General features: G+C 56.7%; 2 protein-coding genes across 2 annotated transcripts; one reads left to right on the plus strand and one right to left on the minus strand.

Annotated features, from left to right (window-relative positions):
- Nucleotides 1–335: 335 nt before the first annotated feature.
- RGP1 (RGP1 partner of RAB6A GEF complex) lies at nt 336–10930 on the minus strand. Its single transcript, XM_075527305.1, has 9 exons — nt 10735–10930; nt 10117–10256; nt 7167–7303; nt 6682–6765; nt 2829–2978; nt 2603–2749; nt 2062–2189; nt 1648–1825; nt 336–1425 (listed from the first exon to the last, which is right to left on the minus strand). Exons 2-9 carry the CDS (start codon nt 10230–10232, stop codon nt 1202–1204), a joined length of 1164 nt encoding a protein of 387 aa, XP_075383420.1. The 5' UTR covers nt 10233–10256; nt 10735–10930; the 3' UTR covers nt 336–1201.
- Nucleotides 10931–11283: 353 nt separating this feature from the next.
- Nucleotides 11284–27391, plus strand: GBA2 (glucosylceramidase beta 2). The gene is made up of 17 exons (XM_075527048.1): nt 11284–11465; nt 15461–15552; nt 15780–15895; nt 16009–16227; nt 17513–17752; nt 18119–18221; nt 19571–19724; nt 20008–20133; nt 20236–20420; nt 20768–20872; nt 21534–21641; nt 22007–22158; nt 22311–22417; nt 22572–22714; nt 23028–23143; nt 26166–26357; nt 26443–27391. The coding sequence occupies exons 1-17, from the start codon at nt 11284–11286 to the stop codon at nt 26668–26670; spliced, it is 2568 nt and encodes an 855-aa protein (XP_075383163.1). The 3' UTR covers nt 26671–27391.
- Nucleotides 27392–27795: the final 404 nt, after the last annotated feature.

A 27795-nucleotide genomic window follows, 5' to 3' on the forward strand; every position in this document is an offset into this window, starting at 1 on the left:
GGCAGCGGAGCTGGGGGAACCACTAGAAGATGTCCCAGGGGAGGCCCCCATCCCTGCTGCAGGGGAGCAGGGCGGGGAGCTGGGTGCCCTGCTAGGGTTCAGGGAGCCGAAGCGATCCGCACGTGCCAGGGTGGAGCCGGCCGCCCTGGCAGCCTGCCCCAGCTGGTGCCATGCCTGTGTCGTGCAGAGCCTTGTGTAGATGTTTCTGTTCTTGCAATAAAGATATTAAACAAAGAGGAGGTCTCCAGCCTTTGACTGTCGTGGAAGGTGGGCTGTGTCCACCAGCGGGAACAGGGTAGGAATAAGGGTCTGGGGAAGGCCGAGTTTTACACATTCAGATGTTTATTAGACTTCCATGCAAAGCGGAAAACTCTTTGAAAGGTTTGGTAAAAATGGGGAGCTGGCTGTTGAGCAGGGAGACCTCCATCCCAGCTCCTGAACGCACAACATGCATTCGCTGCAGCTCCTCAAGGATCCTGAGACCAGCAGGATGCCTTTGCGCCCAGGAGCGCAGGCAGAGAACAGCCCAGGCGCTCAGTGCTCCTCAGTTGTGGATCATCACTACACGTGGCCGCATCCAGGACACCAGCATGTGCCGGCAACGCTGGGCTGGCCTGCCAGGACCTGCCTCCTCCGGGTGAGGGTAACAGGGGCACTGGGCTGTGTGCATCAGACACCCCTCACAAGAGGGAGGATGCATGCCGGGGCAAGGAGAGCAGGCTCCCACCCTGCCCAGGTGGCTAGCATGCCTCACCTGGATGCCAGACCGCTGCTTGTGGGGTCTCTCTGTAGCGGGGATGGCTTCACCCAGGGCTGGTACGGGGCTTCACTGGAAGAGCTCCCCTCTCCTTTCCCTGGGCTGGGCCTTTCCCTCTTGGAAGCCCCTCAAGGGGTAAAGGCACATCAGGCCGCTCCCTGGGAAGCAGATTTCTTTTTGGTGAGTGCTGGGACTCACACCTTCACCCAGGCAGGAAGGGTCCAGCTCCCAGGCGAGGGCTGCAGCCCAAGACACTGCAGCAAGCACAGTGCTCCTCCACCCACAGGCGGGACAGACTTGCCTGGTGCCCACCTGGGCATCGCAGATGGACCCAAGGGGACATTGGGATGCGCACCCCGCAGCATGCCGGTGACAGTCCTGCTTGCCATTCCCACCGGCGGCCCATGCTTGCAGCAACGCAGGCCCCTACCAGCTCTCCTCACTTCAGATGGTGATGGAGTTAGTGCTGGAGAACTGAGATACGTAGGAAGCCAGGATGGGGTTGGTGGGAAGGACTTTGATGGGCAAGTCCCAGCTGAAAGTGTCCACTTCCATCTGCTCCACCCCAGTCCAGGTGACGGCCTCTGACTGGCTCCCACGAACCAGGCAAGTCCCCGCCGACTCCCCAGAGGTCACAAACTCAAAGTGCAGCCTCCACTTCAGGGACACTGTGGGCAAGAGGGAAGTCAGCAGCCAACACCACAAGGGACAGGGACAACAGCTGTCTCAGTGCTGGCGGTCCTGGCAAGGGGACATGCAAATAAGCCCACTCCAGCAGGCCAGCTCCCTCCCACAGGACACAGCCCTGCTGAACAAGGGCAGGGCTGGGGACATGGCAGTCCTCCTGCGGAGACAAGGAGGAGGGGGTCCCTTCCCTGATGGCCACTAACCGATGTTGGTGGTGAATCCTGGGGTAGAGCTGAGCGGGATGGGCAGGCTGAAGCTGCTCTGCGCCGTGTGCAGGCAGGCCTCCTGATGGCGGGCGTGCGTGCTGAAGGAGACAGGCTGCCCCCGCCGGCGCTGGAACTCCTCCTGGATGCTCTCCTCCGTCTGCAGGCTCACCGAGAACTGCAGGGCAATCGGCAGGGTGCTCGCTCTCACAGCCTCACACAGCCCTGGCGCAAAGCCCCGGGGTCTCTGTTTCCCAAACTAGCTCAGAACCCCCCATCTAACACCCCAAGGGGACCTCAGCTGAGTCCCACTAGAAACCCCACAGCAGCCCAGTGCCACCCCAATCCCTTCTCCCTCTCAACCCACCCGAAACCCCTGCCTCTCCCCACAGTGACCCCGAAGCCAGCACTGACCTGCAGACACGGGATGTCTCCTTCCGAGAAGTTAAAGGTCCCAATGACATCCTCTCCGATTTTATACACTGTCTTAAAGATGCAGAACGTTCCCACCTTCCCACGGGTGTTGCTGATGTTATACAGGTCTGTGGAGCAAGAAGAGGCAGGGAAAGAGCTGCAGCAGGATGAGGCTCTGCCCCACACAGCGCTCCGAGTTAATCGCAGAGCCCAGCAGACATGACCCGACGCCTGCTGCTTGGGTGTGAAGCACAGGCCCTGGAGGTGGCGTTCCCTTTGGGAAACACCTGCAGCGAGCAAGAGCAAACCACATGCTGGCTGCAATACGCTGGGGAGAGGGTCTCTCTGGCTGCATTAGGAAGAGCCTGAGACTGGCAGGGAGCATCCCATGGGAAACTCTGACACAAGCGGGTCCTGATGGAGCTGCTCCACAGCCCCAGCCAGAGCTTCGCTTTGCCAGCGAGAGATTTTTGCAGCGAGCCCTGAGCTGTGCTTCATGCCCAGGCTAGGACAGCAGGTTCAAGCAGGGGATATGACCTACGCAGGCTGCGTCGGGAGGTGGCCACCATGAGCAGTTCTGTTGCCAGGTCCGCCAGGCGAGAGTCTTTCTTCAAGCCCTCCTCCTCCTCCAGGAATGGGTTTGAGGGCGCAACGGCCTCATCCTGTGGGAACTGGTAATCCTTGAGCCCTGGGGAGAAGGCAAGAGTGTCAGCAGGGCAGGGTGCAGCCAGGCCTGTGTCTGCAGGGAGGGCAGCACGTAGCCTTACCGTGCAGCACGAGGACACGGAAGGGAACGCGCAAGAGCTTGATGGGGGAGTTGACACGCTGGCAGCCGATGGTCAGCTTGTACACGTACTTCACTGACTGTCCCCGGAAAGAGGGAGGGCCGTCTATGGGCAGCGTCTCACAGTACGAATCTGCAAGGAGTGCAGAAAAGACTGCTTTCCAAGGCCAAAAGGAAGCTCCTAGAGCTGTCGCTCGCAAGTTCCCTGCATTGAGGGTTAGGAACAGCAGTGGGGCTGAGGTAGGGACAGTGCCTGGTGCTTTCTGCCATCTCCTCTTTCCCACAGCAGGCCAAGCGCATCCCCGGCTTCCCTGCACCAGCGCACTGCTCCTCACATCCCATGCACTGTCATCCAGACATTGCTTCCAGCACATACAACCACACACACAAACTCTGCCTCAAAAGAATGTGAAAGATGTAAAATCCAGGAACACAAACACATGAGAGCTAAACTTACTCATCACGAGTTCAACCTGAATTTGCCTCTGCGCACTTCCTTCACACACCGCTTTCATGCTGCAGTCTCCTCAGGGCTCTGCCCCATGTGGCAGAGAGGTAACGATCAATACTTCATGCATCTTTTGATATTCACTTTACACAAACCCCAAACTCAGCAATAAAAATTAGTTTTTTCCTGTGTTTTTCTCTGAAGCACCAGATCTAAATGGCCAAGAAACAATTAAGAGACCTTCACAACAACCTGTGGCGTATCCCACTTGACAGACTGATCACTTAGACCGCAAAGCCTCTGACTCGGAGACCTCTGAAATGCCAGGGCCTGGCTTTACACCACATTCAGCCCTCTCAAAGCCCCTTGGCCACCACACAAACCCCAACGCTTCTCAACGCAGCGTGAACACTTCTGCAGCTTTCCCAAACTGCACGCTGTGTAATAAGAAAGGCGCAAACAGTGAACTGTGGAAAGTCTCCACCTCTCTGGCTTGCCCACCATGACGCAGATACACCCTGCCAGAGGAAGGGCAGCATCCTGCTGTCAAACCACAGATCCTTCCCCATGTCTGGCACATACTAAACATTGAGGCTTAGATTAAAAGCTAGGGTTACATTTTAAATATAACTTTTAGATTTAAAATAACAGAACTGGAAGGAAGAAAAAAGCCTGTGCTAGTGCATAGCACCCACAGGCTGTCACACCTTAAAACACAAGGCTGTCCCGCTGGACCGGGGCGCAGATAAAGCTGAGGACTGTCCTGACAGGGAGGAAAATCAGGTATTTCCAAGGGAGGATGCAGACTGCTGTAACCTCCTGTACCAGGCTTAACAAGAGTGCTCACAAAGACCTTCATGCCCAGTGAGGATAATCTGAGCAGAGACCACCACCATCCGAGGAGGATGGGTGGTTTGCTACCTGGCACAGGAATGCTAAGACTCGGGAAGTCCCAGCTTCCGTGCATATCCCAGAAGGAAGCACATTCCTGGTGCTACAGATGCCTTCCTTACCCACCCGCTGTACCCTCTGGCTGGGCTCCCGGCCCGTGTCCAGGCTGCTTCCATTTCCTCCTCTCTCTGAGATCTACCAAATATTTAAAGGTATTACAAAACCGGAGGGGAGGCAAAAACAGCCACAGAAATTACTTTAGGGCTTGAGAAAATGTTTTATAGTGACAAATGTAAAGAGCTCAGTCTGGGCAGTGTGTCAAAGGGATGGGAGGTGAGTCAACTACAACATATAGGCACCATAACAAGGGGAAGATATGGGGGAATAAGCTGGTCAGCAACTGAAAACAAGGCATTTTACCACGAGAGACAGCCTGACACAACCTCAGCTATATGTGCCAGCTCTGGATACAGTTTAATAACACAGTACTTTGCTGAAGCAGAATTAAGATTTCTTGGGGGTTTTTTTGCCTTTCCAAACTGTGCAGCAAAACTCAAAACTTCTGAAAAACAGGAAATGAAGAATTAAGATACACACCCACGCAGCCTTAACTCTGCCTCCACGGAGCTGGCAGGAGCCCCCAGGAATGATCTGCAAGCATGCCAGCTGTAGTCTCGCGTGAGAGGAGCAGCACCACAGGCCGACGGGATTGATGTGAGCAGCCAGCCAGAGCAGGGGCTGTGATACGGGGGCTTCAGTGCTAAAAAGCCCAGTGCCACACACAGCGGCATCGCACGTGACACGTGCAACGTACGTGTGCATCACACAACCAAGGGGTAAGGCTGTAACATATGGCCAAGGAACCTCAAAGTATAGAAGAGTTTGTGTCCTTCCTGTGGAGCTGCATTCAAGCACAAGGCAGATGCCGGCTGCTTGTGCCAGTGTTACCCAGTGGCAGAGCGGACACACACACACAATACAACATCACTAGGAAGGACAGGCTATGGCCAGCTTAGCTGCAGGCTGAACAGCTTCTGCCTACAAAGCCAGCGCACAAGGAAATCCTCTCAATCCATCCCAGCCACCTGGAGGTTGGACTGTAGTCACTCATTTGCTCCCTCAGAGACTGCCGAGCCTCCAGGAAAAGGGGATTCCCCCTGCTCCTGGGGAACGGATGCTCCAGCTCCACACCTGCCAGCAGCAAGGAGCGCAGGAGACTCCAGGTGAGCCTCAGGCCAGCTGAGATTTCTGCCTCCTCCTCCTCCTCCTCCCTGGCACGGCCACTTTCAGAAAGCACAGGGGACCTTGGCTGCGATGCAGCAGGGCCAGCTTCTTTCCCCTGCATGCTGCTGTAGAATAGTAAGTAAATAACTAAACATGCTCAGATGATAGGCTTTGCAGTTTAGGAGACACAGCCCCAGACAGCACCCTGCTAACCACCTAGCCAGGTTGGTTTCACACTGTCTGCCTTTCCCTCTAGTCGGGCCCCTCCAAGCCTAGAAAGGCAGGAGATCTCAGCTTCAAAACCAGCACATCACAGCCCATGGCTCCTTGGTCTCACTTGCAGCTCTGCTCTCACCTCCCCAGAGCTCAATGCTCCAGCAGAGCCCCCTCCGCTCTCTGACTTGAGAGGTCTTTGTCAACCATTCCCAGCAGATCCCTAGGACAACCTGAGGAAGCTGTCCACGCACAGCCTGCAATGACTAACGTTACACTGCCACTAGACCACGGGCCGCTGGAAGGCAAAGGAGATCCAACACAAACTGACAGGCTGGGTCACGCAGCCACCGACCAAGAGACAACAGCACATACTTGTATTTTCACAGCTCTCTGCTCAGGTAGAAGAAGCTGCCTGGAACAACAAAAACGAGTTGCTGCAAATTCCTTGTGAAAAGGATGAAAATTTCTCTAAACAGCAAAAGGGAAAGTAGTGATGAAGGAGAGCTTAAAGGGGACCCACTGGAAGGACACCATTCGAGGCCTTTGGAAACATGGAGAGCTTTGAGCAGAGAAGACAAGAAGTGCTCACTTTTACAGCAAGAATACTAGAACAGGCAGAAGACTCTGTGATCTCCAGGACAGCCACAACCTGAAGAGGAAGTATGGACCTTCGGAGGATGCCAGCCTAAATCTCAAGAATACTCCAGTGTGGCTGGAGAAATAAAGGCAAGGAAATGCAGGTGTGTGTAACCATTCCTTCAGCTGCAGCCAGGTACTTCAAAACGTTTTATGCCTTGCAGCTACACAACGGACCTGCGGCAAAGGACACGGGCCAAGGGCAGGACTGAGGGACACACTGCAGTAAGCAGCCCTCATATGGTGGAGGACTCTGGACGATGCAGCAGTTCCTTAGCACTCATGCTCCCACCAAAGCCCCTCGCCTTCCGCAAGCACCAGGGTCTCCCACTTGCAGCACTCAGGTCTGCAAAGCCAGCTTGGAGAGCGGGGCTCCCCAGAGGCGAGCTCTCTGAGTGCAGGAAGAGAAGACAGGACTCACAGGACTTTGACTCCCCGGGATCCAGTCGCAAGTCACAGAAGAGAATCTTTGGTGGAGTGGACAGGATACACTGACCGCGCTCTCCTGGAAGAGAAGAAAAACCACGTGAATGCTGCCCAGCCGCGGGGCATCAGGCACTGGGGGCACTCACCATGCCCAGGCCAGCCGGGCCTTATCCTCACGGGGAGGAATGGGGAGGAGAAGGGGTCGAGGAGGAAGGCTCTCATGCCCCGGTCAGGTCATGAGACATTCCCAGAGCAGCTGGACAGACCACCCTCACGTTTCACTCCAAGCTAGCGACACTTTGATCTCAGTATTAACAAGGTCCTGCAGCAGCTATCACCAGGGAATCACTCAACGAAAGCAACATGGACTTTCCGCTCACTTCTACACGTGCTGCCCTCAGGATACACCTTATAGTCTGCTTGACTCCTGCTCACTGTGCTCTCACCATCCCTACCTGGGGTTACAGGAGCAGCACTCACCTCTGTTGGGGACGAAGACTGTCTCGTTCTCTGCCTGCACATCGTGCTTGCTGCCATCAGAGGGAGGGAGCACTACCCGGTTCTCGCTGGCATGAAACTGGCAGTGGATCTGGGCACTGGCCCACGCCAGCATCTCACTGAAAGCAAAGAAGAGCAAGATTTGTGTGTATGCTTTAAACCTGGATTACAGCAAGCACGAAGTGACATGCAGAGCAGCCCTCCGAGGCACCTCCGGTGATAACACAACCATCAGGGAAGCGGGCAGACTCAAAAGCAACAAATATCTGCAGCCTGGGTTCAGCTGTCCCTGCCGACAGCACCTGGCTGCCCCAAGCTTGACAGTCCTCGAGCAGGGGCAGGCAGGGCTCCATCCATGCTCCCTCCCTACAGCACCGTCCCCCTCAAGAACATCAACTTCTGGTTGTGTCAGACCAGAGAAGGACGCTTCTGGGTCTTTCATAAGGACCTATTTCCTCCTCATGATGCAAGGGATTTGCTGATGGCTACAGGGGAGGCGAAGGTGTCATTTTGCCACAAGAATTGTTGGCAAAATTGTTGCCACAAGAATTGTGGCTCTGTACAGCCACAAGAATTGGTTGTGTCCAGCATGACAAACAGGCTGAGGGTCTGGACTCTGCTATGACCTCAGCCATTCCACAGGGCATTTCCCATGGCACTACTGACACCTTTCAGTTTCCAAAACACTCATCTGTTTTTATTTCAATAGCGGTCTTGCTAATTTAGCCAGCGTATGGTTCCTCTGGTATTTTCTAACATCATGATCTGATTAGTCAGCACTGACACCAGAGTTTTAGGTGGCACAGGGATTTTTTTGTGGCACATGGGTATCTCGGTGTGACGCATCAGTGCGGTTAAACATCTAGACGAACCAGAGAAAAAGGCGTGCTGCATTCGTTTCAGCTGACTAATAATGTGCTATTTGATCTTTTGTATGTGCTGGCTGCCTTTACCCAAACACGTGTTGCTCACTCTACCCAGCTACCTCTAACCCCACAATTGTAATTCTGTATCTTCAAAAGTACCAGCATGGCTTTTCAATAAGGGCTGCTGTAAGGTTTTCTGTCGTAAGGTGCTTGCTATATGGAAACAGAGAAATGCTCCGGCTTATGAGACAATGTTTACTAATTTTATTTAAGCTTAGCATGATTACAGTACTGTCAAACACCATATTTTGAATCTTTTTTTTTTAATCCCCATTTATTTTCAGTATTGCCCAACAATATGCCCCTGGATTGTTTTCTTTTTTTTAACCAGAAGCCTAAATAAAATTTGCCTGCGCCTTCCTACCAGCAGACCTGGCTTGTCCAGCTGGCAAGGCACAGAAGGATCCTGCACTGCTGCTGCGGTCGCTTCCGTCCTCTGTCACCTCCCTCTTCAACTCCTGTAGCCCACCAGGACTGTGGTCCATGCAGCCTTTGGGCAGAAGAGCTTTGTTTCTTGTATGCCTCATACACCACAATAAAATTCACCTTCTGCCATTTACTTCCTGTCCTTCAGTTCTGTCCCTATGCTTGAAATGCATGCCTCTCAGTTCCTCCACCTGTGCCGCAGCTTTTGCTAGCCCTGAAAGCTTCCAGTCCCCGACAGGTCTATCTGCCTGTTGCAGTGTCTGTGTTTTGATCTGGCTCCTGCCTTTACGCAACCCACAGCTTCAATTTCCAAACCACCAATCTTTTTGGTGTTGCCACTTGTATGACTTAGCCAGGTCTCATCAGTTTGGTCACCTGCTTTTTCATTTTAAAAAATTTCCTTCTTCCATGAGGTGGTTTTCTACGGACCACAACACACGTGAAATTCCCAAACGAAGCTCCCATAACTGTGCTGCAAACCTCTGAAACTGCTCCACCTGGTACCTTTGCAGTCCCACATGTTTCGGAACCGGGAAAAACAGCACTGTCATCGCACAAGACAAAACTCTGGAAAGCTAGATGCTGAGGCCACAGCTGAATTTGAAAGCTGAATTCAGCAGGCAAGAGGAACCAGGAAGAAAAGATGGAAAGTTAAGGAAGGCAATAAACAAAGAAGCCCTATAGCAGTAATACAAGAGACTGCTTTGCTGCTGCTGAGGCTGCAAGCACCGGAAGTGGGTCCACCAAAACAATCACGTGTGAAATGCGTACTGGTGATGAAAAGATGCTGAACCTGACAGGGCTGGAAAGGGACACTTCCCAGGAAGGGCTCAAGCACTCTCCACCCGCTGGGGAATCACACAAGGCCACACACTCAGCGGACATGGAGGCTTTAGGTGACTACTTATGGAGTCACCCCCTGTGAGCCAATATAGGAAGCTCCCGTCTTCTTACATTTCCTCAACATCTCTTTCGGGCACAGCAATGATAAGGGGAGACGCAGAGCTCAAAGCCTGGGCCACAGAAAATGCTGCCACAGAACGCTGCCTCTTGCTGACTCTAGGCAGTGCTCGCCCCTTTCTTTGCCAACTCTGCAGGCAGGGATCACACTGATATGTCAGCGCACTGCTGGACAGAGAGAGCTCCTTCCATAAACGCAGGAAATAATGACGTTGTCTGGATGTTGCCCTGTGAGACTGTCACCACGGTGTAACTAGATATCCCGCTTTGACAGCCAGTTTGGCTTCATTTTCTGCCAGTAACCCTGCCGCTGAGGGCTCACCTGAGGGGCAGTTAAGAGCATCTCTAACTGCGTACTTTTTTTCTCATCTCTTTCTTGGGGGCAGAAAACCAGAATAATTACCTCAGTTTCAGCCCTGAAATAGCGATGGCGCAAAGAGGGAGTACCTCAGGCAGGGAAGTCACCAGTGGCTGAGCTGGCACCATTGCCCCACAACCCAGCCATGACTACATCTGGTTGCTCAGGAGGGAGGGAGGGCCATTCCCTCTGGAGGGACCCAGACAGCTCTGCCACTTCGAGGCTTCACGCACAGAAGGCCCACTGGCACAGGCTGCCGTACCTGCTGGCGGAGGTAGATGAGGCCGATAACGGGTTGGTGAAAGTGATCACGCACTCCAGGACCTCCCCTGCCAGGAAGACGGGCCCACGGCCCAGCTTGGCCAACACCTCGATCATGGCTTGGACAGCCGTGCTGCACACCTGCCAAAAAAGGAACAACAGTGGGCATGGAGAGAGGGCTGAGCGCTGTAACAGAGGGGGAACGGCAACAGCCAGGCCGGGCACATGCACATGGGGAGGTCTGGGAGAGCCCCAGCTCTAGACACAGCACACAGGCAGGTATAGGGGTCAGGGACAGCCCTGGCCTTGCACACACGGGGGGGACACGACGACGACGACGACGACGACAGAGACAGCCACACACACACACAGACAGGTGTGCAGGGGAAACGCACACAGCCCTGGCCATACACACACATACACCCCCTTCCCCCGCCCCCCTCAGCCCCACACAGACGTAGGGAGGGTCTGGACATACTGCGGCGGTGAGGGACAGCCCTGCCACCCCCAACCCGGGGGGCCCAGGGGCGGCCCCGACCGCAAACACACGAACGTAAACGCCACCAGAGGGGCCAGGGACACAGGACCGCACGCCCCAGGCAGCCCCGGCCCCACTCACCGCCCCGCACAGGCCCCGCTCGCCGCGCCGCTCCGCTCCGGGCCCGGCTTCCCCTCAGCCTCTCAGCGGCTCTCCCGACCTGCTCGGCGGGGCTCGGGGCCCGCTCGGCAACTCTCGGGCAGCGCTCGGGGCCCGCTCGGCAACACTCGGGCTTCGCTCGGCACCGCTCGGCAACACTCGGGCAGCGCTCGGTAACTCTCGGAGTTCGCTCGGGATCTGCTCGACAACGCTCGGGCGCCGCTCGGCACCGCTCGGAGCTCGCTCGGGAACTCTCGGGCACCGCTCGGCAACACTCGGGCAGCGCTCGGGAACTCTCGGGCAGCGCTCGAGATCTGCTCGACCACGCTCGGGCGCCGCTCGGGAACTCTCGGGCGCCCTCGGGATCGCAGGTCGCGCCGGCGGCGGGGCGGGCCCGGCTTTCCGGACGGGCTCGGCGGCGCGCAGGACCCCGCTGCCCCGGGGGCGCGGGCGGGGCTGGGGCGTGGCGGGGCGTGGCGGGGCGTGGCGGCGCGCGCGGTGAAGAGGGCGCGCGCGGGGCGGGGGGCGGCGATGGCGGCGGCGGCGGCGGGGCCGCTGGTGCGGCGGTACGAGGGGGCGGCGGGGGGCCGCGGCGTGGCGGCGGCTGGCTGGCGCGTCTGCCTGGCGCACCGCTTCGAGGAGCCGCGGCAGCCCTACGGCGCCGGCGACGTGCCGCTCCACGACGTCCTGCGGCACATCGGCCTCGCCTTGCGGTACGGCGGGGATGGGGGGGGGGGGGCGGGAAAGGGGGACCGGGAACACCCCGGGAGGGGGGGCAAGGGGCGGGGGCAGGGCGCGGGGGCACCGCGCCGCACCCGAGCCTGTCGGTGCTGTGGGCGGCTGGCCCCGGGAGGCACCGGCGATCCCCCGGTGCGCGGAGGGCAGAGTACGGCGGATTACGGAAGGCCCCGGTCTGGAGGGAGCTGCCGGTACCCACCCGCCTGCCTGGCGCCAGCACTGGGAGCACTGGTGTAGACTGGCTGAAGCTGGCTTAGGAGCAGCACCCAACGCTCGGGCTCCCCAAAACCGAGCAGGAGCTGGGAGCCCTTGGGGCATCGCTTCTGGGGGTGGGGGAAGACCCCCGTCTCCCACCCCCGAGGCTTGCTGCCGGTGCCCGTCGCTGCCGCATCTTCCCTGGCCAGCGCCAGGTGCTCGGCCCCCCGCATAAGGCACCTCCCGGCAGATGGAGATTAAACGCGAGGTTAATTGGGAGGATTTTTGAAATGCCATGCGCTAGAGCAGGTTTGGGAATGGGGACTTCTCCCAGCTTTGCGTTAGGGTGAGCTGGAGGTAACCAGGAAAAACACGTGTGGGAAACAACAGTGTTATTTTAACCTTTAAAACTGCTGCCCGGGTGCTGGTGGTGTTTGTGTACCCATCAGGCTGAACGTTGAAACCCATGATGGTGTGATTTATTTCCTTGTGCTTGCTTTATTATCTCCTGCCTCCATTTTCTGAGCCTTTTCCTGCTCGATGTCCTTGGCAGTTGCTGCTTGCAAAGCTGTTTCCTGCAAAGCCTGATGAAGGGGCAGATAGTGGACCGCTTCGGCATGCACAGCACGCCGGTCTGACCTGAGACATCCCCGGCGTGAGCCTGAGCATCAGGGAAGGGAGAGCCTGCGTCGCGTGCTGGAAAAGCCGCCGTGGCAGGTTGTGGATGAGCTGAGCGTGTGGGAAAGCGTGAAGTTCTGGTGGGGCAAGCGGGGAGGACAGGCGATCGCCTCCGTGCCAGCTTGGGGAGGCCACTCCTGGCCTCTTCTCATTGGGGTCTCAGGATGGAAGTGGCTTGCATTGGTCCTAGAAAAAGGTTTTAAGGGCTTTTCGGCAAGAAGCGAATAGTCAAAGCACTGTGTCTTCCCCCTGTACAAGCTTAGGAGGTAATTTGGTTGTCATATCAAAATACTTGTGCAAGGCAAAGCTTCATTGCAAGGAGACTCCAGCCTAGAGAGCGGAGGAGAAGGGCCAGAGTGGCGAGAAATACCTGCTTGGGTTGGAATTAAAACCTGAGGGCAACAATGTTGGCTAGCGAAGGGCAGCTAATGCAGGGGTGCAAGGATGTGTGGGAGGCTGCGTGCTCTTGGTGTTGGTGGGCACCTGTGCCTCTGCCCGGCGGAGGCAGCCAGCTGATGCAAACCCAGGTGCTGGTGCTGCAAGAGAAGCCTGGAGCTTGGTCCCACGGCACAGGGCATGGATCTGAACCTCTGGAGCCCTGCAGGCTGGCGTGCCCTCTCCCAGGTGACCCGTGATGAGCAGCAGCCCCTCTCTTAGGGGCACCCGTGCCAGGGGCACTCTCAAAATCTAGCATGGCTTGGTGCATCAAATGCAAAGTCACCTGGTGCAGGTGCTTGTACCTCCCGAGATGGCTGGGAGCGCCTTGGGGTTGCTGCATGTCTTTGGCCGAAGAAGTCTAGGACCTGCAGAGGAGCCACCGCATCCTGGGTTGGTGTGGTGTCGTGTTGGGTTAAACTTCTGGCTGATGGGTGTCCTCTCCTGCAGCCCCAGCCCCTGCTGCAGATGGCATGGCTGGGAGTGACAGCCCTGGGGTGGGTTTTTTGTTAATTGGGGCTCATCAGGGTAACTCCTTCATGGGGACACCCACAGCTGCAAATATGGCTGTGTTGGGTGCTGGGGCTGGCGGGGCAGGAGAAGAGGTGCAGGCAGGTTTCCGCAGAGGTGGCTGGTATGCCCTGGGAGGGGGTTACAGCATGGATCCAGAATGGCTGAGTGATGTCCGGGCAGGTTTTACTTGTGCTGCCAACTCTAAGGGCAAGAAATGCCCTCTGGCCTTGGCAGGGCTTTTGGTGCTGCAGAACATGAAGACTTTCTCCTGGTTATTCTGCAGCCCTGGGAGAGCTGTTAATAGCCAGCAACTGGGCATCAACCACCTTCTCCTCTTGGCCTGCACCATGTGGGGAGAAACTGGCAGGGGAAGAGTTTACTATTGAGATGGCAAAACAGCTAGGGCAGTGGCTGGCCGTAAATCCCAAACCTCTCCTGCTGCGTGCTCTGGGAAAAACAGCTTTTTGAAATCCCTCTGTCACCTCCTTTGCAAGGAGCCGGGATGCTGTGCCGGGCTGTGCTGCAGCCGCTCTGCCTGGGCACCTTATTTCCCATCGCCAGAAACCTGCTGGGGAAGCAGCTGGGTTGGTTCCCTGATGCTGAGTTAAAAAAAAAAAAAAAAAATCATTTCCTTGAGAGAGAGAGCATGCTGCCAAAACCTCACCTCGGCAGCGTGAAGCCAGGGCTGTTTCAGCTGGGAGAAGAGCAGTTGCAGCAGATGTAGCTTGAAGATAGCGGCAGGCCCTGATTCTGGGCGGTCGTGCAGGACAGGCTGGTTCTTGTGGTGCCCTGGACCTCTGCAGGCAAAATGTCCTTAAACAGTCAAACATGAAGGTGAGTACATAGGAATGGAGAGCAGGCTGCAGTCAGGTCCCGTGAGACTGCAACCTGGAAAATCTCACCCTGAGAGAGATTTGGGGACCTTAGATGTTGGTGAATAAAGGTGAACATCCAGTGACCATGCAGCTGAAAAGGCAAGTGTGAAGTTTTTTTGCTGGGGAGGAGTGTGTAGGAGCAGGGGGTGTCATGGAAGAGCCTCTCCCCCCTGCTGCCCCCGTCCCCGTGAAGCTGGGTGTACATGTCCCAGGGGATTAGTGCTCGCCCATTGTCCATCGTCTGGGCTCTGCATCCTGCGAACCATCGCAGCGGGACAGGCTGTGTGCTCGCGCCTGGGGTGGCTTTCTCCTCTCGGCAGTATGGCATCGGTGCCTGCAGGTAGCTCAGGGAGGTTGCCCACCGTGGGGGCTCCCATGCCCCCACCGCCCACCTGGCACCCAGGGCCGTGGAGCCGCCGGTGGGTCTTGCCTGTCTGTTCACTGGGGGAAGTTCAGCAGCTTCTTCTGGTCTGGTAGCCGGTTTCCGTACGCTAATTGTCTCTGTATGGAAGATTTAACTTGGGGCGGTTCATTAGCAAAAGCCAGTCCTTTACAAGTGCCGCCTCAGAGCCCAGCCTGGCTCCTCTTGCCTGGAGTGGTGCCGGCACACCCAGGTGCAGGTGTGCCCCTGTTTGGGTGTCTCTGGATTCCCAGGCCTTTGGGTAAGAAATTATCTGATGAGTAGTGCCTGGCGTGTGAGCGGAGGTAAGTCCCTGGGATCCTGCCAGCTGCAGACAGCAAGCATCACCTCCTCCAGAGCAAGGCTGCCCCGTGCCATCCCCCGCCGGGGATGTGGCACTGGCATGTGGCAGGGCTATGTGTGACAATGGGGACATGGAGGTTGAAGAGCAAGGCTTCTGAGAGCAGCTTGTGGCTTCCCTGGGCTTGCGTCTCCACTCTCGGACCTTCCTTAGCAGGACGTGCCCTAGCAGGCACGGAGGTCCTCGTGTGTATTCCCACTTCTGCGTGGGCATCTGGGAAAGCCTCCTGCCGCTGCGCGAGCTGGGAGCCCTGCTGTCGGGTATTGGAGCGCTCTGTCTTTGTGCTGTCCCCTTGCAGGCAGCCCTGAGCTGCCTGCGCTCTGCCGCTGACCCACATGCACTGCAGATGGATGGCAGGGGCTGCCACCCCACACGCCCTGGGACGCAGGTTCCCGTTGTACATCTCTACAAGAGGGGCAGCTGCAATGCGTGCTGGTCACGTCCTGCCCAGTGACACCAAAGGGACAGTGATGCCTGTTCCCGTCCTCTTTCATTCGTCTCTTTCCCTTGCAGATACTTCAGGTGGTGGTACAAGAAGACCCGCATAGAGAAGAAATCTGCCTTCATTGACCTCTTGTGTGCTGTTCCTCTGCAGCAGATCTATGGTCAGCCGCCAGTTTGGGCACTGGGGTGGTGCAATGCCCACTGTGGTGGGTGGGCAGGGGTGCTGGGGCCGGCAAATGGGGCCGTCGAGGTGCTGGGAGGGAGCAGGCCAAGGAGGTTCTGGGGTGCGGGCAGTGCCCAGGGGCCCCTGGAGCTGCACAGGGGGGTCCTTGGGCCAGACCCTGCCACGGGGAGGGATGGAGGTGCTAATTTCAGGTGTCTTTGCCAGGGTGCCCGCTGGGCGGGATCGGGGGAGGCACCATCACCCGTGGCTGGCGGGGCGAGTTCTGCCGCTGGCAGCTGAACCCTGGCATTTATCACTATGAAACGGTCATTGCCGACCAGGTAGGTATGCTGGGGTCTGCAAGGGGTGCGAGCGGCACTGCAGCAGCCTGGGCAGCTGGGGCCTCTGCTCTTGGGCTCATCTCATCCCCTCCATGTGCTCCTCTCCTCCCCAGTTCACGGTGTGCCTGCGTTGCAAGGGGCAGACAGTTTACCAGCAGGTCCTGTCCGTGGAGAGACCCAACACTCTGCACGGCTGGAACTGGGGCTACTGTGGCCACTATGCCTTCTACCATGCCCTGTACCCCCGTGCCTGGATGGTCTATGAGCTCCCGGGGCAAAACGTGGTGCTCACCTGCCGCCAGGTCTCTCCTGTCATCCCCCATGACTACAAGGTAAGGAGGTGATGGCCCCGCGCTGGCTGTAGCCTGTGCTATGGGAGCGCCGGGCCACGCCATGCTGCAGCAGCGTTGCTCGTACGGAGCAGGTTGGAAGGGATTTGGCAGAGCTGCCTGCATGGTGAGGGGGAAAGGATTGGCACAGCAGAGACAGGGCTGTCCTGTCAGATGCTCCCAGGACAGGCCCTGGGCTGGCTGAGCTTGGTGAATCCCATTTGGGTAGCAGAGGCTTGGAGCTGGTGAGTTTTCGACCCCTGGGCATTGCCCAAGCGTCCAGGGATGCTGCAGTAGAGGAGTTCCTTGTCCCTCCTGTCCAGCTTGGCATTGCCTGAAGACAACGAGGCTTGCCACCTTGTTAATGTTCTTTCCCAGCCTGGTCTCTTCTGTCCTAAGACCCTGTCCCTAGTGCCAGCTGCTGGGTGTGTAGCAGCAGGACCCTGGAAGGCTTTGCCCCTCCTGGGGCAGTCGGTGCTGGAAGGGTTATCCCTTTTTCCTTCTGCTTAGCTCTGGCAGCTGCTCCTTTCCCCTCTGACCTGTGCTTTGACTCTTTGTGCTGCTTGTTCCCTGCCTTTGGTTTTGTCCTGTGACCGTCCCAGCTCCCGTCCACCCAGAATAGCAGGTCTGGAGCTGTGGCCTTACTTCCTGGAGAATCCAGTGGTAGCATTTTGGGAAACCCTCGGCCTGTACTTGTGGGTTGGTTTGTCGGCTGGGTGTTCCTGAGAGTGGGGTGGTTTTTTTTTTTTGCCTGCCATCCCCAAGGGAAGAGCTGCTTATTAGCTGGGCTTTTCCAGCTGGGCTTTCCCAACATTTCTTCATGCCTCCGCTCAGCAATGCTCCCAGGCAGGAGGAACCCCTGCAGCAATGCGGAAGCTCGGGACGGCAGCGAGGGATGCCTTGCCGCTCCCGCACGCTGGTCCTGCTTGCTCCCAGCCCCGGGCAAGGGTGGCAGGCTGTGCTGCCAACACGCCTGACCTTCCTCTTACCCCAGCAAAGCATGTGAGCCTGTATCAACCTGTCGAGTAGATGGGTGGTGAGACACCCGTCTGAGCCTTGAATGCTGCTTTCCATCCCTGTATTGCCTGCTGTGGGGTTTGCTAGCCCAGGGCTTGTGATGTGAATTTTGTATTGCCTGCCCCCCAGATTCCTCTGGGGGACAGAGTTGTTCCTGGTGCTCTTGCTCCCACTGCATCCCGCGTGGTCTCCCCAGCAGTGGGAAAAGCGGTGCTCCGACGGCTAACCGTAGAGCACCGGCCCTATACGCAGTGTTGTCTGTCTCTGCCAGGACTCCAGCCTGCCGGTGGGAGTGTTCATCTGGGAGGTGGAGAACGGGAGGGATGAGGACGTGGACGTCTCCATCATGTTCAGCCTGCAGAACGGCATGGGAACGAAGGAGGACAGGAGCGGAGGGCACTGGAACGAGCCCTTCACCTTCGAGAAGGAAGGCGAGCGGGTTGCTGGAGTCCTGCTGCACCACTGCACACGCGTGAACCCCTTCACCCTTGCCATCTCTGCCCGGGAGAAGGTAAAGGGCTGGCACCGGTGGTGTGGCTCCTGCTGGGGGCTCGTACAGCCCTGCTGAATGTGGGGGGACCTGCTTCCAGGCAGGTGGTAAAGGATGGGTGTGCGATGGGTTGGGGTCAGCACCGGCCCTCAGCCCCTGCCTGACCGCGGGAGCGGGGACGTGAATTCCTTGAGGGCACACTCTTTGGGGGTGGGTGCCAGGAGAGAAGCTATGGGTGAAGCTTGCAGGACAGCAGATGAGTAGGCTTGGAGTTAGCATTGCTGGGCAGCGTGCAGGGAGTGAATGTGCGTTCCCGGAGTTGTAGGGGACTGGGGGGCCTGCATCTACCCCTCAAAACTACCAGCCCCTGATGATGCTTTTCCCCAGGCTGGCACGGGAGTCACCCACCTCACGGCATTCAATCCTGCGGGATCGGGTAGAGAGGTGTGGCAGGACCTCCTGCAGGACGGCAGGCTGGATTCCCCCGCCGGTGAGTCCCTCCGTCCTCCGTGGGATGGGTGGAAGGGGAGCAGGGGTAATGGGTGGCCACGCTGGTCGTGGGGCACAGGGCACCCAAGCAAGGGCGGGCTTCCCTTCCTCCGGCCACCTCGGTGCCATCGCAAAAAGCTCTCGGTGATGCTGTGGCTCATTCCCAGTTTTAGGCTGTATCCAAATTTCTCATTGCTTGTCACGCTGTCCTTGTTGTGGTTCTCCAAAAGCTGTTTGTACCACTTTGGGGCTGTTCTCAGCTATATTAATTGCACATGCCAGTATCTTGCTAGTCTGTGTAGGGTTGCACACCAAGTTGAGATTTCTGCTGAGTAGCCAGGGTGATGCCCAGCCACCTTTCCTGGCTGAGTTCCCATTCCCAAATCTGCGAGCTGGACCCGGTCAAATGTGTTCTAGCAGGCGTTTAGCAGTCCAAGGACTGCTGCTGGGTTTGGTGCTGCCATCACTTGCTGTCCTCGTGTTACTACATCGGTTCCTTGAAGGTCTCTGGTATTCCCGTGATACCTCTGCATCATCACCAGTTGCCTGCTCCCTTGGCAGAAGCCTTGAAGCAGGGTGGCGTCTCCCAGCCCTTGCTGCTAACCTCTTATTGTGATAAAAAGGTGACTGTTTGCCTAATGTCTCTGCCAGCTTTTGAACAAGGATGATGCTGACAAACTAATGATGCTGGCCCTGGGCCTTTGCAAGATTTCTTGAAGGTTAAATTACGTAAATAAAGCGTTTACATAAATATTTCCGGAAAACTAAGTTTCCTGCCTAGATGCACTCAGAGCTCTCCAGGCTATTGGGATGTGGTTTTCCTTTGTGCATGCCAGGCATTATCATAGTCAGGATCTGTGCTTCTGTTAAAATTGTTGCTTTAATGAGTTTACCTGGGACACATGTCAGAACCAGCATATAATTATCCAGCCACCTCAGGGCTTTTCTTAAATATGGGCACAGTTCAAGCACCCTGCAAAAAGCTGGAAACAATGACTGTCACTAGAAAGTCGCAATGTCTGAGTGCAGCGCAGTTACAAAGTCATGGGGTGCTCTGTCCCATCCACGCATGCGTGGTAGCTTTTCCTGCCTGATTTGTTCCTCTGCTTTGATGACTTATTTTTTTTAACCCCTCCGCCCACAGCAGGTATTTTTTTCCTGCTTGCAAAAAGCAGTTACTCACGTGCGGTAATGTCATCCCTTAAAACCCTGGGGATGTACCCTCCAGGTTGCGAGGGGGCTGGGGCATACCCAAATAGTCTCACCCCCCTTGGGGTGTGTGGGAGCATCATTCACCCCCCCATAGGGCTTCCTTGGTCACTTGCGAATATTTTTTTTTTTTCCTGGCAGGTAAAAGCAGCCCGACGGAGAAGGGGGAGGTGACGGCAGCAGCAGTGTGTGCCAGCTGCAGGGTGCCTGCCCGGGGTCACAGGACGCTGGAGCTGGCCCTGGCTTGGGACATGCCCCGTGTTCACTTTGGCTCCAAGGAGAAGCTACACCTCAGGTGGGTGGGTTGTCTCCAGTGGGGCTTGGCTTATGTCCCCCACGTCCCCTTCGCCATGCCTCCGGGCTTGAGTGCCGCCTGGGGAGCCTTGTGCCACCTACTCCCTGCGGCCGTGGCCCTGCCAGCTCATGGAGGGGACCCTCTCCCCAGCCCCCGCTCCTCAACGCCCCTGCACTAGCAGTTGTGTTATTCTGGTGTTCGCTATGGTCCAGCCCCTCTCTCGTGGCCGCGTGGGCTTCCCAGCCTGAGCCCACAGCATACTCACCAAACTCCCGCTTGGCAGGCGGTACACCCGGTTTTTTGGCAGCGGTGGCGATGCCGCTCCTGCCCTGTCACATCACGCCCTGACGCACTACGAGGAGTGGGAGAGGAAGATCGAAGCATGGCAGAAGCCCATCCTGGAGAACAGGTAGGGTAGACAGGAGCACCTTCCCGGTGGCCTCCTGGGGCTGGTCAGAGCAGGAACATCACCACCTTGGCCGCTGTGGTTGACTTTCCCTCTTGCCTGCAGCCAGCTGCCTTCCTGGTACAAGTCAGCCCTCTTCAATGAGCTGTACTTCGTGACGGATGGGGGGACCATCTGGGTGGAGCTGCCCCCGGACTGCTGTGCTGAGGACCTGCAGGGGCTGGCGGGGGCTGGCCTCTCCCACCTCCTCCCTGTCCTGCGGGAGTACGGAAGGTTTGCTTATTTGGAAGGTAACTTGCAGGGACGTGATGGATGGTCCCAACTCAACCCCTCCCCGTTGCTGTCACCAGGTGTTTTTTAACCTGCTGTGAGGATGCTTTTCACACCCTGACGGGTAGGGAGCAGGGCTGTTCCCGGCAACAGCCCTTGCAGGACCAAGCCCTGTAGGAGATGGCATGAGGTCTTCTCCAGACCCCTGGGTGCTATACGTAGAGGATAAAACCGGCTTCTAACAGGAGCCCCTCCTGTGCCAGGAAAGAGCCCACCCTCTTGGGCCGTGTGGGAGGGAGGACCTGCCCCTCCTTTCCCTTCCCTGGGGCAGGTCTCCCATCCCTCACTGTCTCCCTGGTCCTTCCAGGCCAGGAGTACCGGATGTACAACACCTACGATGTCCACTTCTACGCCTCCTTTGCTCTTGTCATGCTGTGGCCCAAGCTGCAGATCAGCCTGCAGTATGACATTGGTGAGTGACCCGGGAGACCCTGCCTTGATGCCTGCTGATGTCTTCACCTAGGGAAGAGACGGAGGATTTGGGACAGCATCTGCCATAGAAATCTGTGCTGTGGAGCCAGCATCTCTCTCCAGCTCCTCTGCTGGGCCCAGGACTTGCAAACCCCCAGTGTCGCTGCCTCTCAGCATCTCTCTGCCCAGCACTGGGATGCCTTCTTACTGCACTGGGGGTGCACAGCTGGCTCTGCCTGCCCTCGGGGAGTCCCTGGTCCTACCAGCTCTCTCCGTGCCACTTGCAGAGGAGAAGCATGGAGCTGTTTGCAGACTCTGATGCTTTGGGTGGGCTTGGAGGCTGCTCGGTGGTGGCCCAGCCAGTGTTGGAGCACAGCCCTTTGCTGGGCTGCGGATGTGCTGAGCCCACTGGGGTTCCCTCCCAGCCCTGGGTGCTGCCACCACCTTGCTTAAGGAGGTGGTGACAGTTGCATGTTCCCTGCTGAGGAGAGACTGGGAGCAGCCTGGTGTCCCCTTAGCCCTTTGCAGAGGGCTGTGATCTTGCAGCCGGAGCCCCAAAGGGCAGCCTGGCATGCTGGTGCCGGTGGCCCTGCCTGTGCCTGGAGCTTGCTGCTGCCGTGCCTGCTGCCTTTCTAAGGTCTCTTGCTCTGTGTCCTCTCCAGCTGTCACAGTGGTGAATGAGGACGTCCGGCCCCGGCAGTACTTGATGTGTGGTCAGACAGCCCAGGTGAAGCTGAAGAACGTGGTGCCGCATGACATTGGGGACCCAGGTGAGGGCTCTGGCCGGGCCTGCTGGGGGGCAGAGGGGTGCAGGGCTGCTCACACAACTTTCCCACAGCCTGGGAGTTAACTACCCTGAGAAGGAGGTATGGTGCATGGAACACACCGTTTTCTGGGAATGAAAAGCTCAGATGGTTTGGGGTGGTGATGAAGACCACGCTGCATGGAGCTGGTACAAGGGAGACAGAGGGAAGCTGAGCAGTAGTGGGAAGGCTGCTCTTGCTAGAGATGGCATAGGGCGCAACATGTTATTTTAGTGCGGTTTGATCACAGCACCCTTGGGACCTTGCTGCTGGGTAGGCGAGGGGACGTTCGTTGCTTGCTGCCCTGCTGCATCTGCTCTGTCCTTGCTTAGGCGACGAGCCGTGGCAGCGTGTCAATGCCTACCTGATGCACGACACGGCCGACTGGAAGGACCTCAACCTGAAGTTTGTGCTGCAGGTGTACCGTGACTACTACCTGACACACGACTCTCTGTACTTGCGGGACATGTGGCCAGTCTGCCAGGTACTGGGAGGAGATCAGACCATGGGGCATCCCCTGCTTCTCGCTTCCCTTGGGAGCTGTGCAACATCCCAAGAGGATGGATGCTCCGGAGCGGAGCCTGAGGGGCAGCCAGGATGCGGGGGCTGCCTGACCACCTCCTGCCTCTCCCGCAGGCTGTGATGGAGTCGGAGCTGAAGTTTGATACGGATAACGATGGGCTCATTGAAAATGGTGGCTTTGCTGACCAGACATATGATGCATGGGTGGTAAATGGAGCCAGGTGAGCAAGAGAGGCAGCTGGGGGTTGGAGACGGGGAGCACGGGGTGGGGAGGTAGCTCAGAGCTGGAATCGTGGTTCTCATCTCTTGTGGGAGCTCCGTGCAAGGCGTGGGGTGTCCCACATTGCCGACACTGCTCTCATTTTGCTCCGGCAGCGCGTACTGCGGCGGGCTGTGGCTGGCAGCCGTCTGCATGATGTGCAAGATGGCAGAGGTGCTTGGGGACGCCGAGGTCCAGCAGAAATACATGGACATCCTGAGCAAGGGCAAGGAGGCATTTGAGAGGATGCTCTGGAATGGTGGGTGCTTGCTGGTGGGGAACCACGCTCAGCTGGCCGTGTGTCCCTTGGGAGGGGGGCGGCTCCTCCCTGGGTCACGGAGCCTTGCAGGGGATGGGGGAAGGAGGGGAGAGGCCATCCCTCCAAGCAGAGGCAAAGGAGCAGGTACCAGGGAGGCAACAGAAAAGGTATGGTGGTTTGGGACAGGAAAGAGAGGAGAGCCTTCTGGAAAAAGCTGCCATGCTCCTGCCTCACAGGGTGGAGCGTAGGGACAACACATGTGAGCCAGGGTCCTAAATTACAGATTTAAAACTGTTTCCTGCCTTTTTTCCAGGAAAATACTACAACTATGACAGCAGTGGGAGCGACACCTCCAGCAGCATCATGTCAGACCAGTGTGCCGGGCAGTGGTTTCTCGGGGCTTGTGGTCTGGACCAAGGGGAGTTAGAGGTAAGAGGAGGAGCAGCCTGGCGCAGGGTGGGGTGGGACAGGACCTGCGCCTGGAGGAGAGCAGCGGGGCTGGCACATGGCGTGGATTAGGTGTTAGGGGCTGGTGTGGGGCTCCAGCCCGCTCCCCTGCAGCAGTGCGTGCTCGGGTGGAGGCTGTTGGATGCACGTCAGTGCCGCCTGCCTTAAGCCAAAATCTGCTCATGGAGAGGCCATGCAACAGGGCTGTGTAACTGCGGTCAGCTCTGGCAGGCTCGGAGGAAGGTCCCACTGGGGTTTGTTCTCGGCAAGGCTCTATTTGTTTAAAAACAGGAGAAAACAGTGTATGAAACTTCCCACATGTTATTTGCTGCCCCATTTAAAGTCCTAAATGAATATTTGAGGGAACTAAGGCTTATTTGGGGCCCTAAAGTCTGTTGCTCTTTAGTTGCAAGAGAATTGGCTGAAGGCTTCTCTTGTCTGATGGGATGGTAGGAGCAGCTGCTAGTGGTGCAATACATGGAACAGAGCTGGGAAACGGAGAGCCATCGTATGGACTATTTATGACCCATAGACAGTTGTCATACCAAAGCTCTCTGTGGTGGTGGTGGACACGCAAACACTTCGGGTGACTGAAGGAAGGAATGAGTCTTGGCTGTGTGAGGGTGATGGACCATTTCACTGTCTGTTGGTACCAGAAGGGAGCTTCAAGTGACCTTTCCTGGGAGCAGCTTGTGCTGAATGCTGTGGGATATAACGAGAAGTGGGCGCTTGCTTGTGCCTTCCTGCATTTACCCCAGTGTGGGTCCCTAGAGTGTGGGGACTGGGGCTGTCCCCAGGGCTCCAGGCAGGATCTGGCCCAGAGCTCATGCAGCAATACCCAAACATCCCTTTTGCGGGGAAACGGTAAACCTGGTGCAGTCCAAAAATCTCGCTTGCCTTTCCATAGCCTTGGACTTTTGTTGCTGAAGGTGGCACTCTTCTCTGCTGGCTGGTGAGCTTTGAGCTCACTGGAGATGGGACTGGTGAACTTCTCTCTTCTGTTATTACGACCATCGAGGTTTTTTTCCATGTGTTTTGATCCCTTGCCTGGCTGGCAGCACTCCTGTCTGTAACCTCATTAGCGCAATCCTGCTGCGTGCACAGGTCAGTAATGAAATACAAAGAAGGAAAAGCTTGTGACCCTGGTCCTGAAGAAACTGTGCCCTGAAACCTTCTGCCAGAGATGGCTGCTTCTTGCCACCCCTCTGCTGACTCCTGCTCCCTGACAGCACTTGGGCTTATCTCCAGAGCCACACCGGGGGAAAAAATGACTGTCGGATGCTTGGCTTCAGTGTAGATTAAAGGGATCTGCTGCCTTTCCTTTGAGTCTACCAGAGCTGTCTGGTTGGGCTGCCCAGCCTGCCTGGGCAAGTTCCCATGCGGTGTCACCACACCTCCCGTTTCCCCTGGCTCTGGTGGCACCAGACTGGCAGGAAAGGTCTGGCACGTCCCTGGGCTGTGCTGATGAGCCGGGAGCTGCACGGCTGTTCCCTTTCTTGCAAGTAGATGTCACAGTTGCTCCATGACATCGCTCCTGATCTTGGTCACCCTGCGAAGTTCTCGTTATGGCTTTCTCACCAATAGGTGGGCACGGGATGGAGACGAGCCAGCCCTCCCCTTGCAACATCACTGAGGCTTCAGCTTTGCTTTTCTCACCGAGGCAGTGACTTCTGCTGCACTAACACTTCCTAGCTTTATTGCCAATAATTAAAGCAGTGCAAAAGCTTTATTTACTTTCAGCTTCTTAATGCAGTCTGTGCCGTGTTGCTGCTCCACTGCTTTTTGTTTGGCTAGCAGGTGTTTTCGTGCTCAGGTGGGGCTGGTTGGTTTGGTGGTTTTGTTTGTGTGGTTTTTTTTTTCTTTTTTCACAATACCTTACTCACATGACTTAAGTCTGTTCTGGTAACTGTTTTGAGCTCTTGGCCTTAGTTTGTTGAACAACTTGCCCACCCCACCCCCCCACCCCACCCCCCCTGTATCAGAGGAGGAAGGTTTTTACTTCCTCCTGACAATCTCCTGAAATGGTTGTTTATCTAGCAAGCACTATTGACCTTCCGTGAGTCTTAACTTTCACTTGGGATGAAAGTTTCAAATATCTCCTTCCAGATGCAGAAAACCATCAGGCATCTTAAATGCATCTCAGTCTGACTTCTTCATCCCCAGGCTGCCCCTTCTCTCAACTCAAATTCCCCCTGGTCCAGGCCATGAACTCTTGCATCACCACCTGATTACAAAAGTGAAAGGATTAAAGTCATTTTGAAATGACTCAAAACTAAGCCCTGTTTTTGTTTTTTCTCCTGAGCTGAAGCTGAAATTTTTTTTTTCCAAGATTCCCAGCACTTACCCAAACAAACCTACCAGTATCCACAACATTCACTTTGCAGCTGCAAGATGCATTCCAATGTCATCAGACTGGGTTTGCCATAATCTTTCACTTTGGCAGGAAGATACCTCCAGCCTCACTGATCCCAGACAATCCTTTGGCCACCTCTGGCCAGTGTCCCATCTCTTGTTGGCATTGCAGTGCCTCTTGTAGCTGGTGCAGATGGGCTGAGAGAACAGTGCAGCAGTTTTACCAAGAGAAGGTCTGGGCCTCAAATAGTTGTTAGCCTGAGAAATGAGCAGTGGTGAACATAAACAAAGATGAGGATGGTGTGGTTGGCCAGTCTCCAAAGCAAACTCCCAAGAAGTGTAGGGGGGTTTGGCCAGTGACTGAAGGTGGGAGGCTGTTTATGGAGACCCACTAGTTGGATGAGCCTCCCTAGGAGGAGGGTGGAATGAAGTTCAGCATCTCTTCTGTTGAGCAACTGCTTTTTTGTTTGTTTTTGTCTTTTCGGGGAAAGAGGCTTTTTCACTTCCTCATTATTTTTCTGAGGTGGCTGTTTACCCAGTGAGCAACATTTACCTCTTTCTAATGGTAACTAACTTAACCCTGCTACTTGGAGACCCAGCCTGAGGGGTCTACATGAGTGCTGAGCCCAAAGCCCTCTGTCTCTCTACACAGGTCTTCCCCAAGGGTCATGTTGTCAGTGCGCTCAAGACCATCTTTGAGAAGAACGTCATGAGCTTTGCTGGTGGCACGATGGGAGCGGTGAATGGCATGAGACCTGACGGGGTGCCCGACACCTCTAGCGTGCAGTCCAATGAGGTGTGGGTCGGCGTGGTCTATGCCTTGGCTGCCACCATGATCCAGGAGGTGAGTGGTAATGCTGCACCCCTCAGCACATGCCATCTCCTTGCACTCCGTGGATGGGCTGATGGTTGTCTTCCCTCTGCTGCAGGGGCTGGTGGAGGAAGGCTTTCATACGGCAGAGGGCTGCTACCGGACGGTTTGGGAACGGTTGGGCATGGCTTTCCAGACACCAGAGGCCTATCGGGAGAAGAAAGTCTATCGCTCGCTGGCTTACATGCGGCCCCTTAGCATCTGGAGCATGCAGCTGGCCCTGGAGCGCAGAGCTGGCCGGGTACCAGCACCTGCGCAGACCCCCCAGGTCCCTATCCACCCCTGAGCCTGGTGGCACTGAGCAGAGTGGTGGGTGCACTGGGGGGCTGGGGGGGCCTTAGCTGGTGGGTACGGACCCCTCCCTTCCCCTCTTGGATAGTACTCACATTGCTGTTTTCCTTCCCTACCTCCACTATGTGCCCTTCACCTCAGGGTGCTTCCAGCCACCAGTGCTGAGCACGAGCAGGGACCAGAGGTGCGGGTGATACCTCCTCGGAGAGGAGAGGGGTGGGATAAGGAGGTGCTGCTGGAGCCTGTGCCTCCCCTTCCCTATCGCTCAGGGCTCTGACAGCCTGCAGGACCCCCAGCCATGTTCCACTAGAGCTGGTACCTTGCCCAGGAGCACAGGAGACCTCTCTACTGCAGTCAGCGGGCTGGGTAAGGTGGGAGCTGGCCTGCAGAGCAAAAAAAAAAAAAAAAAAAAAAAAAAAAAGTGTGGGTGTATGTGTGTGAGGACATTGGACTGGTGGACGCAGGCACATGGATGCTATAGTTGTCCCTCTGTGTGACACTGCAAACACAGACTGGCTCTGCCCCAAGGCACCAGCCCCAGGAGAGCCTGTGGCAGATACAATCCCCAGGGGAGCCCCAGCTCCCCGGCCGGTGACAATCGGAGCCCAAGCAGCAGGTCCTGGTCTGGTACTGTGGCACCCCTCCCTGCTGGCGCTGGGGGCAGGCACCGGAGCACACTTTAGAGGATGAATCATTTTACGTTCTTAATAAATTTGTCTGGCTGTCTATCCTTCTTCTTCTGTGTCTTCTCTGCCATGGGGACAAGCTGGAGGAGGGAGCCCCTGTTGCTGCCCCTCTTCTTCCTCAGCTGGGAGGGAGGGCTGGGGATGCAGGTGGAATAAGCCCTAATTGCAGGCTGGGTCTCGGGTTTTGCTAACGGGAGCAAGAGGTGATGGGAGGAGATATCCTGTCCCTTACTCTCCCCTCTCCTGCCTGCAAGGTAGGGGGAAGGCTAGGAGCCTAGCATTCCTCCTGAAAATGCCGCTGTGGGGAGCAGCGGTGCCCCAGGGCTGGCCCTTGACCAAATCATGTCCTTTTCCTCCTTTCTCTGCCAGCACAGTATTTGAAAGGCTGCACCTGCCTGGTTTCGAGGGGGTGGAAGGGGCCCCTGCCCCCAGGT

This window comes from Mycteria americana, chromosome Z (genome assembly GCF_035582795.1).
Source record: "Mycteria americana isolate JAX WOST 10 ecotype Jacksonville Zoo and Gardens chromosome Z, USCA_MyAme_1.0, whole genome shotgun sequence".
Taxonomy (NCBI): Eukaryota; Metazoa; Chordata; class Aves; order Ciconiiformes; family Ciconiidae; genus Mycteria; species Mycteria americana.

Bases quoted from the DNA above. Each gene is read 5' to 3' on its own strand.
- RGP1 (XM_075527305.1), bottom strand. From the start codon at position 10,232: ATGATCGAGGTGTTGGCCAAGCTGGGCCGTGGGCCCGTCTTCCTGGCA. The intron at 2,750-2,828 runs GTAAGGCTACGT...CCTTCTCCCCAG, and splicing joins CCGTGTCCTCGTGCTGCACG to GGCTCAAGGATTACCAGTTC. The intron at 2,190-2,602 runs GTAGGTCATATC...CTTGCTCCACAG, and splicing joins CACCTCCCGACGCAGCCTGC to ACCTGTATAACATCAGCAAC.
- GBA2 (XM_075527048.1), top strand. From the start codon at position 11,284: ATGGCGGCGGCGGCGGCGGGGCCGCTGGTGCGGCGGTACGAGGGGGCG. The intron at 20,873-21,533 runs GTGAGTGACCCG...TGTCCTCTCCAG, and splicing joins CAGCCTGCAGTATGACATTG to CTGTCACAGTGGTGAATGAG. The intron at 26,358-26,442 runs GTGAGTGGTAAT...CCTCTGCTGCAG, and splicing joins CTGCCACCATGATCCAGGAG to GGGCTGGTGGAGGAAGGCTT.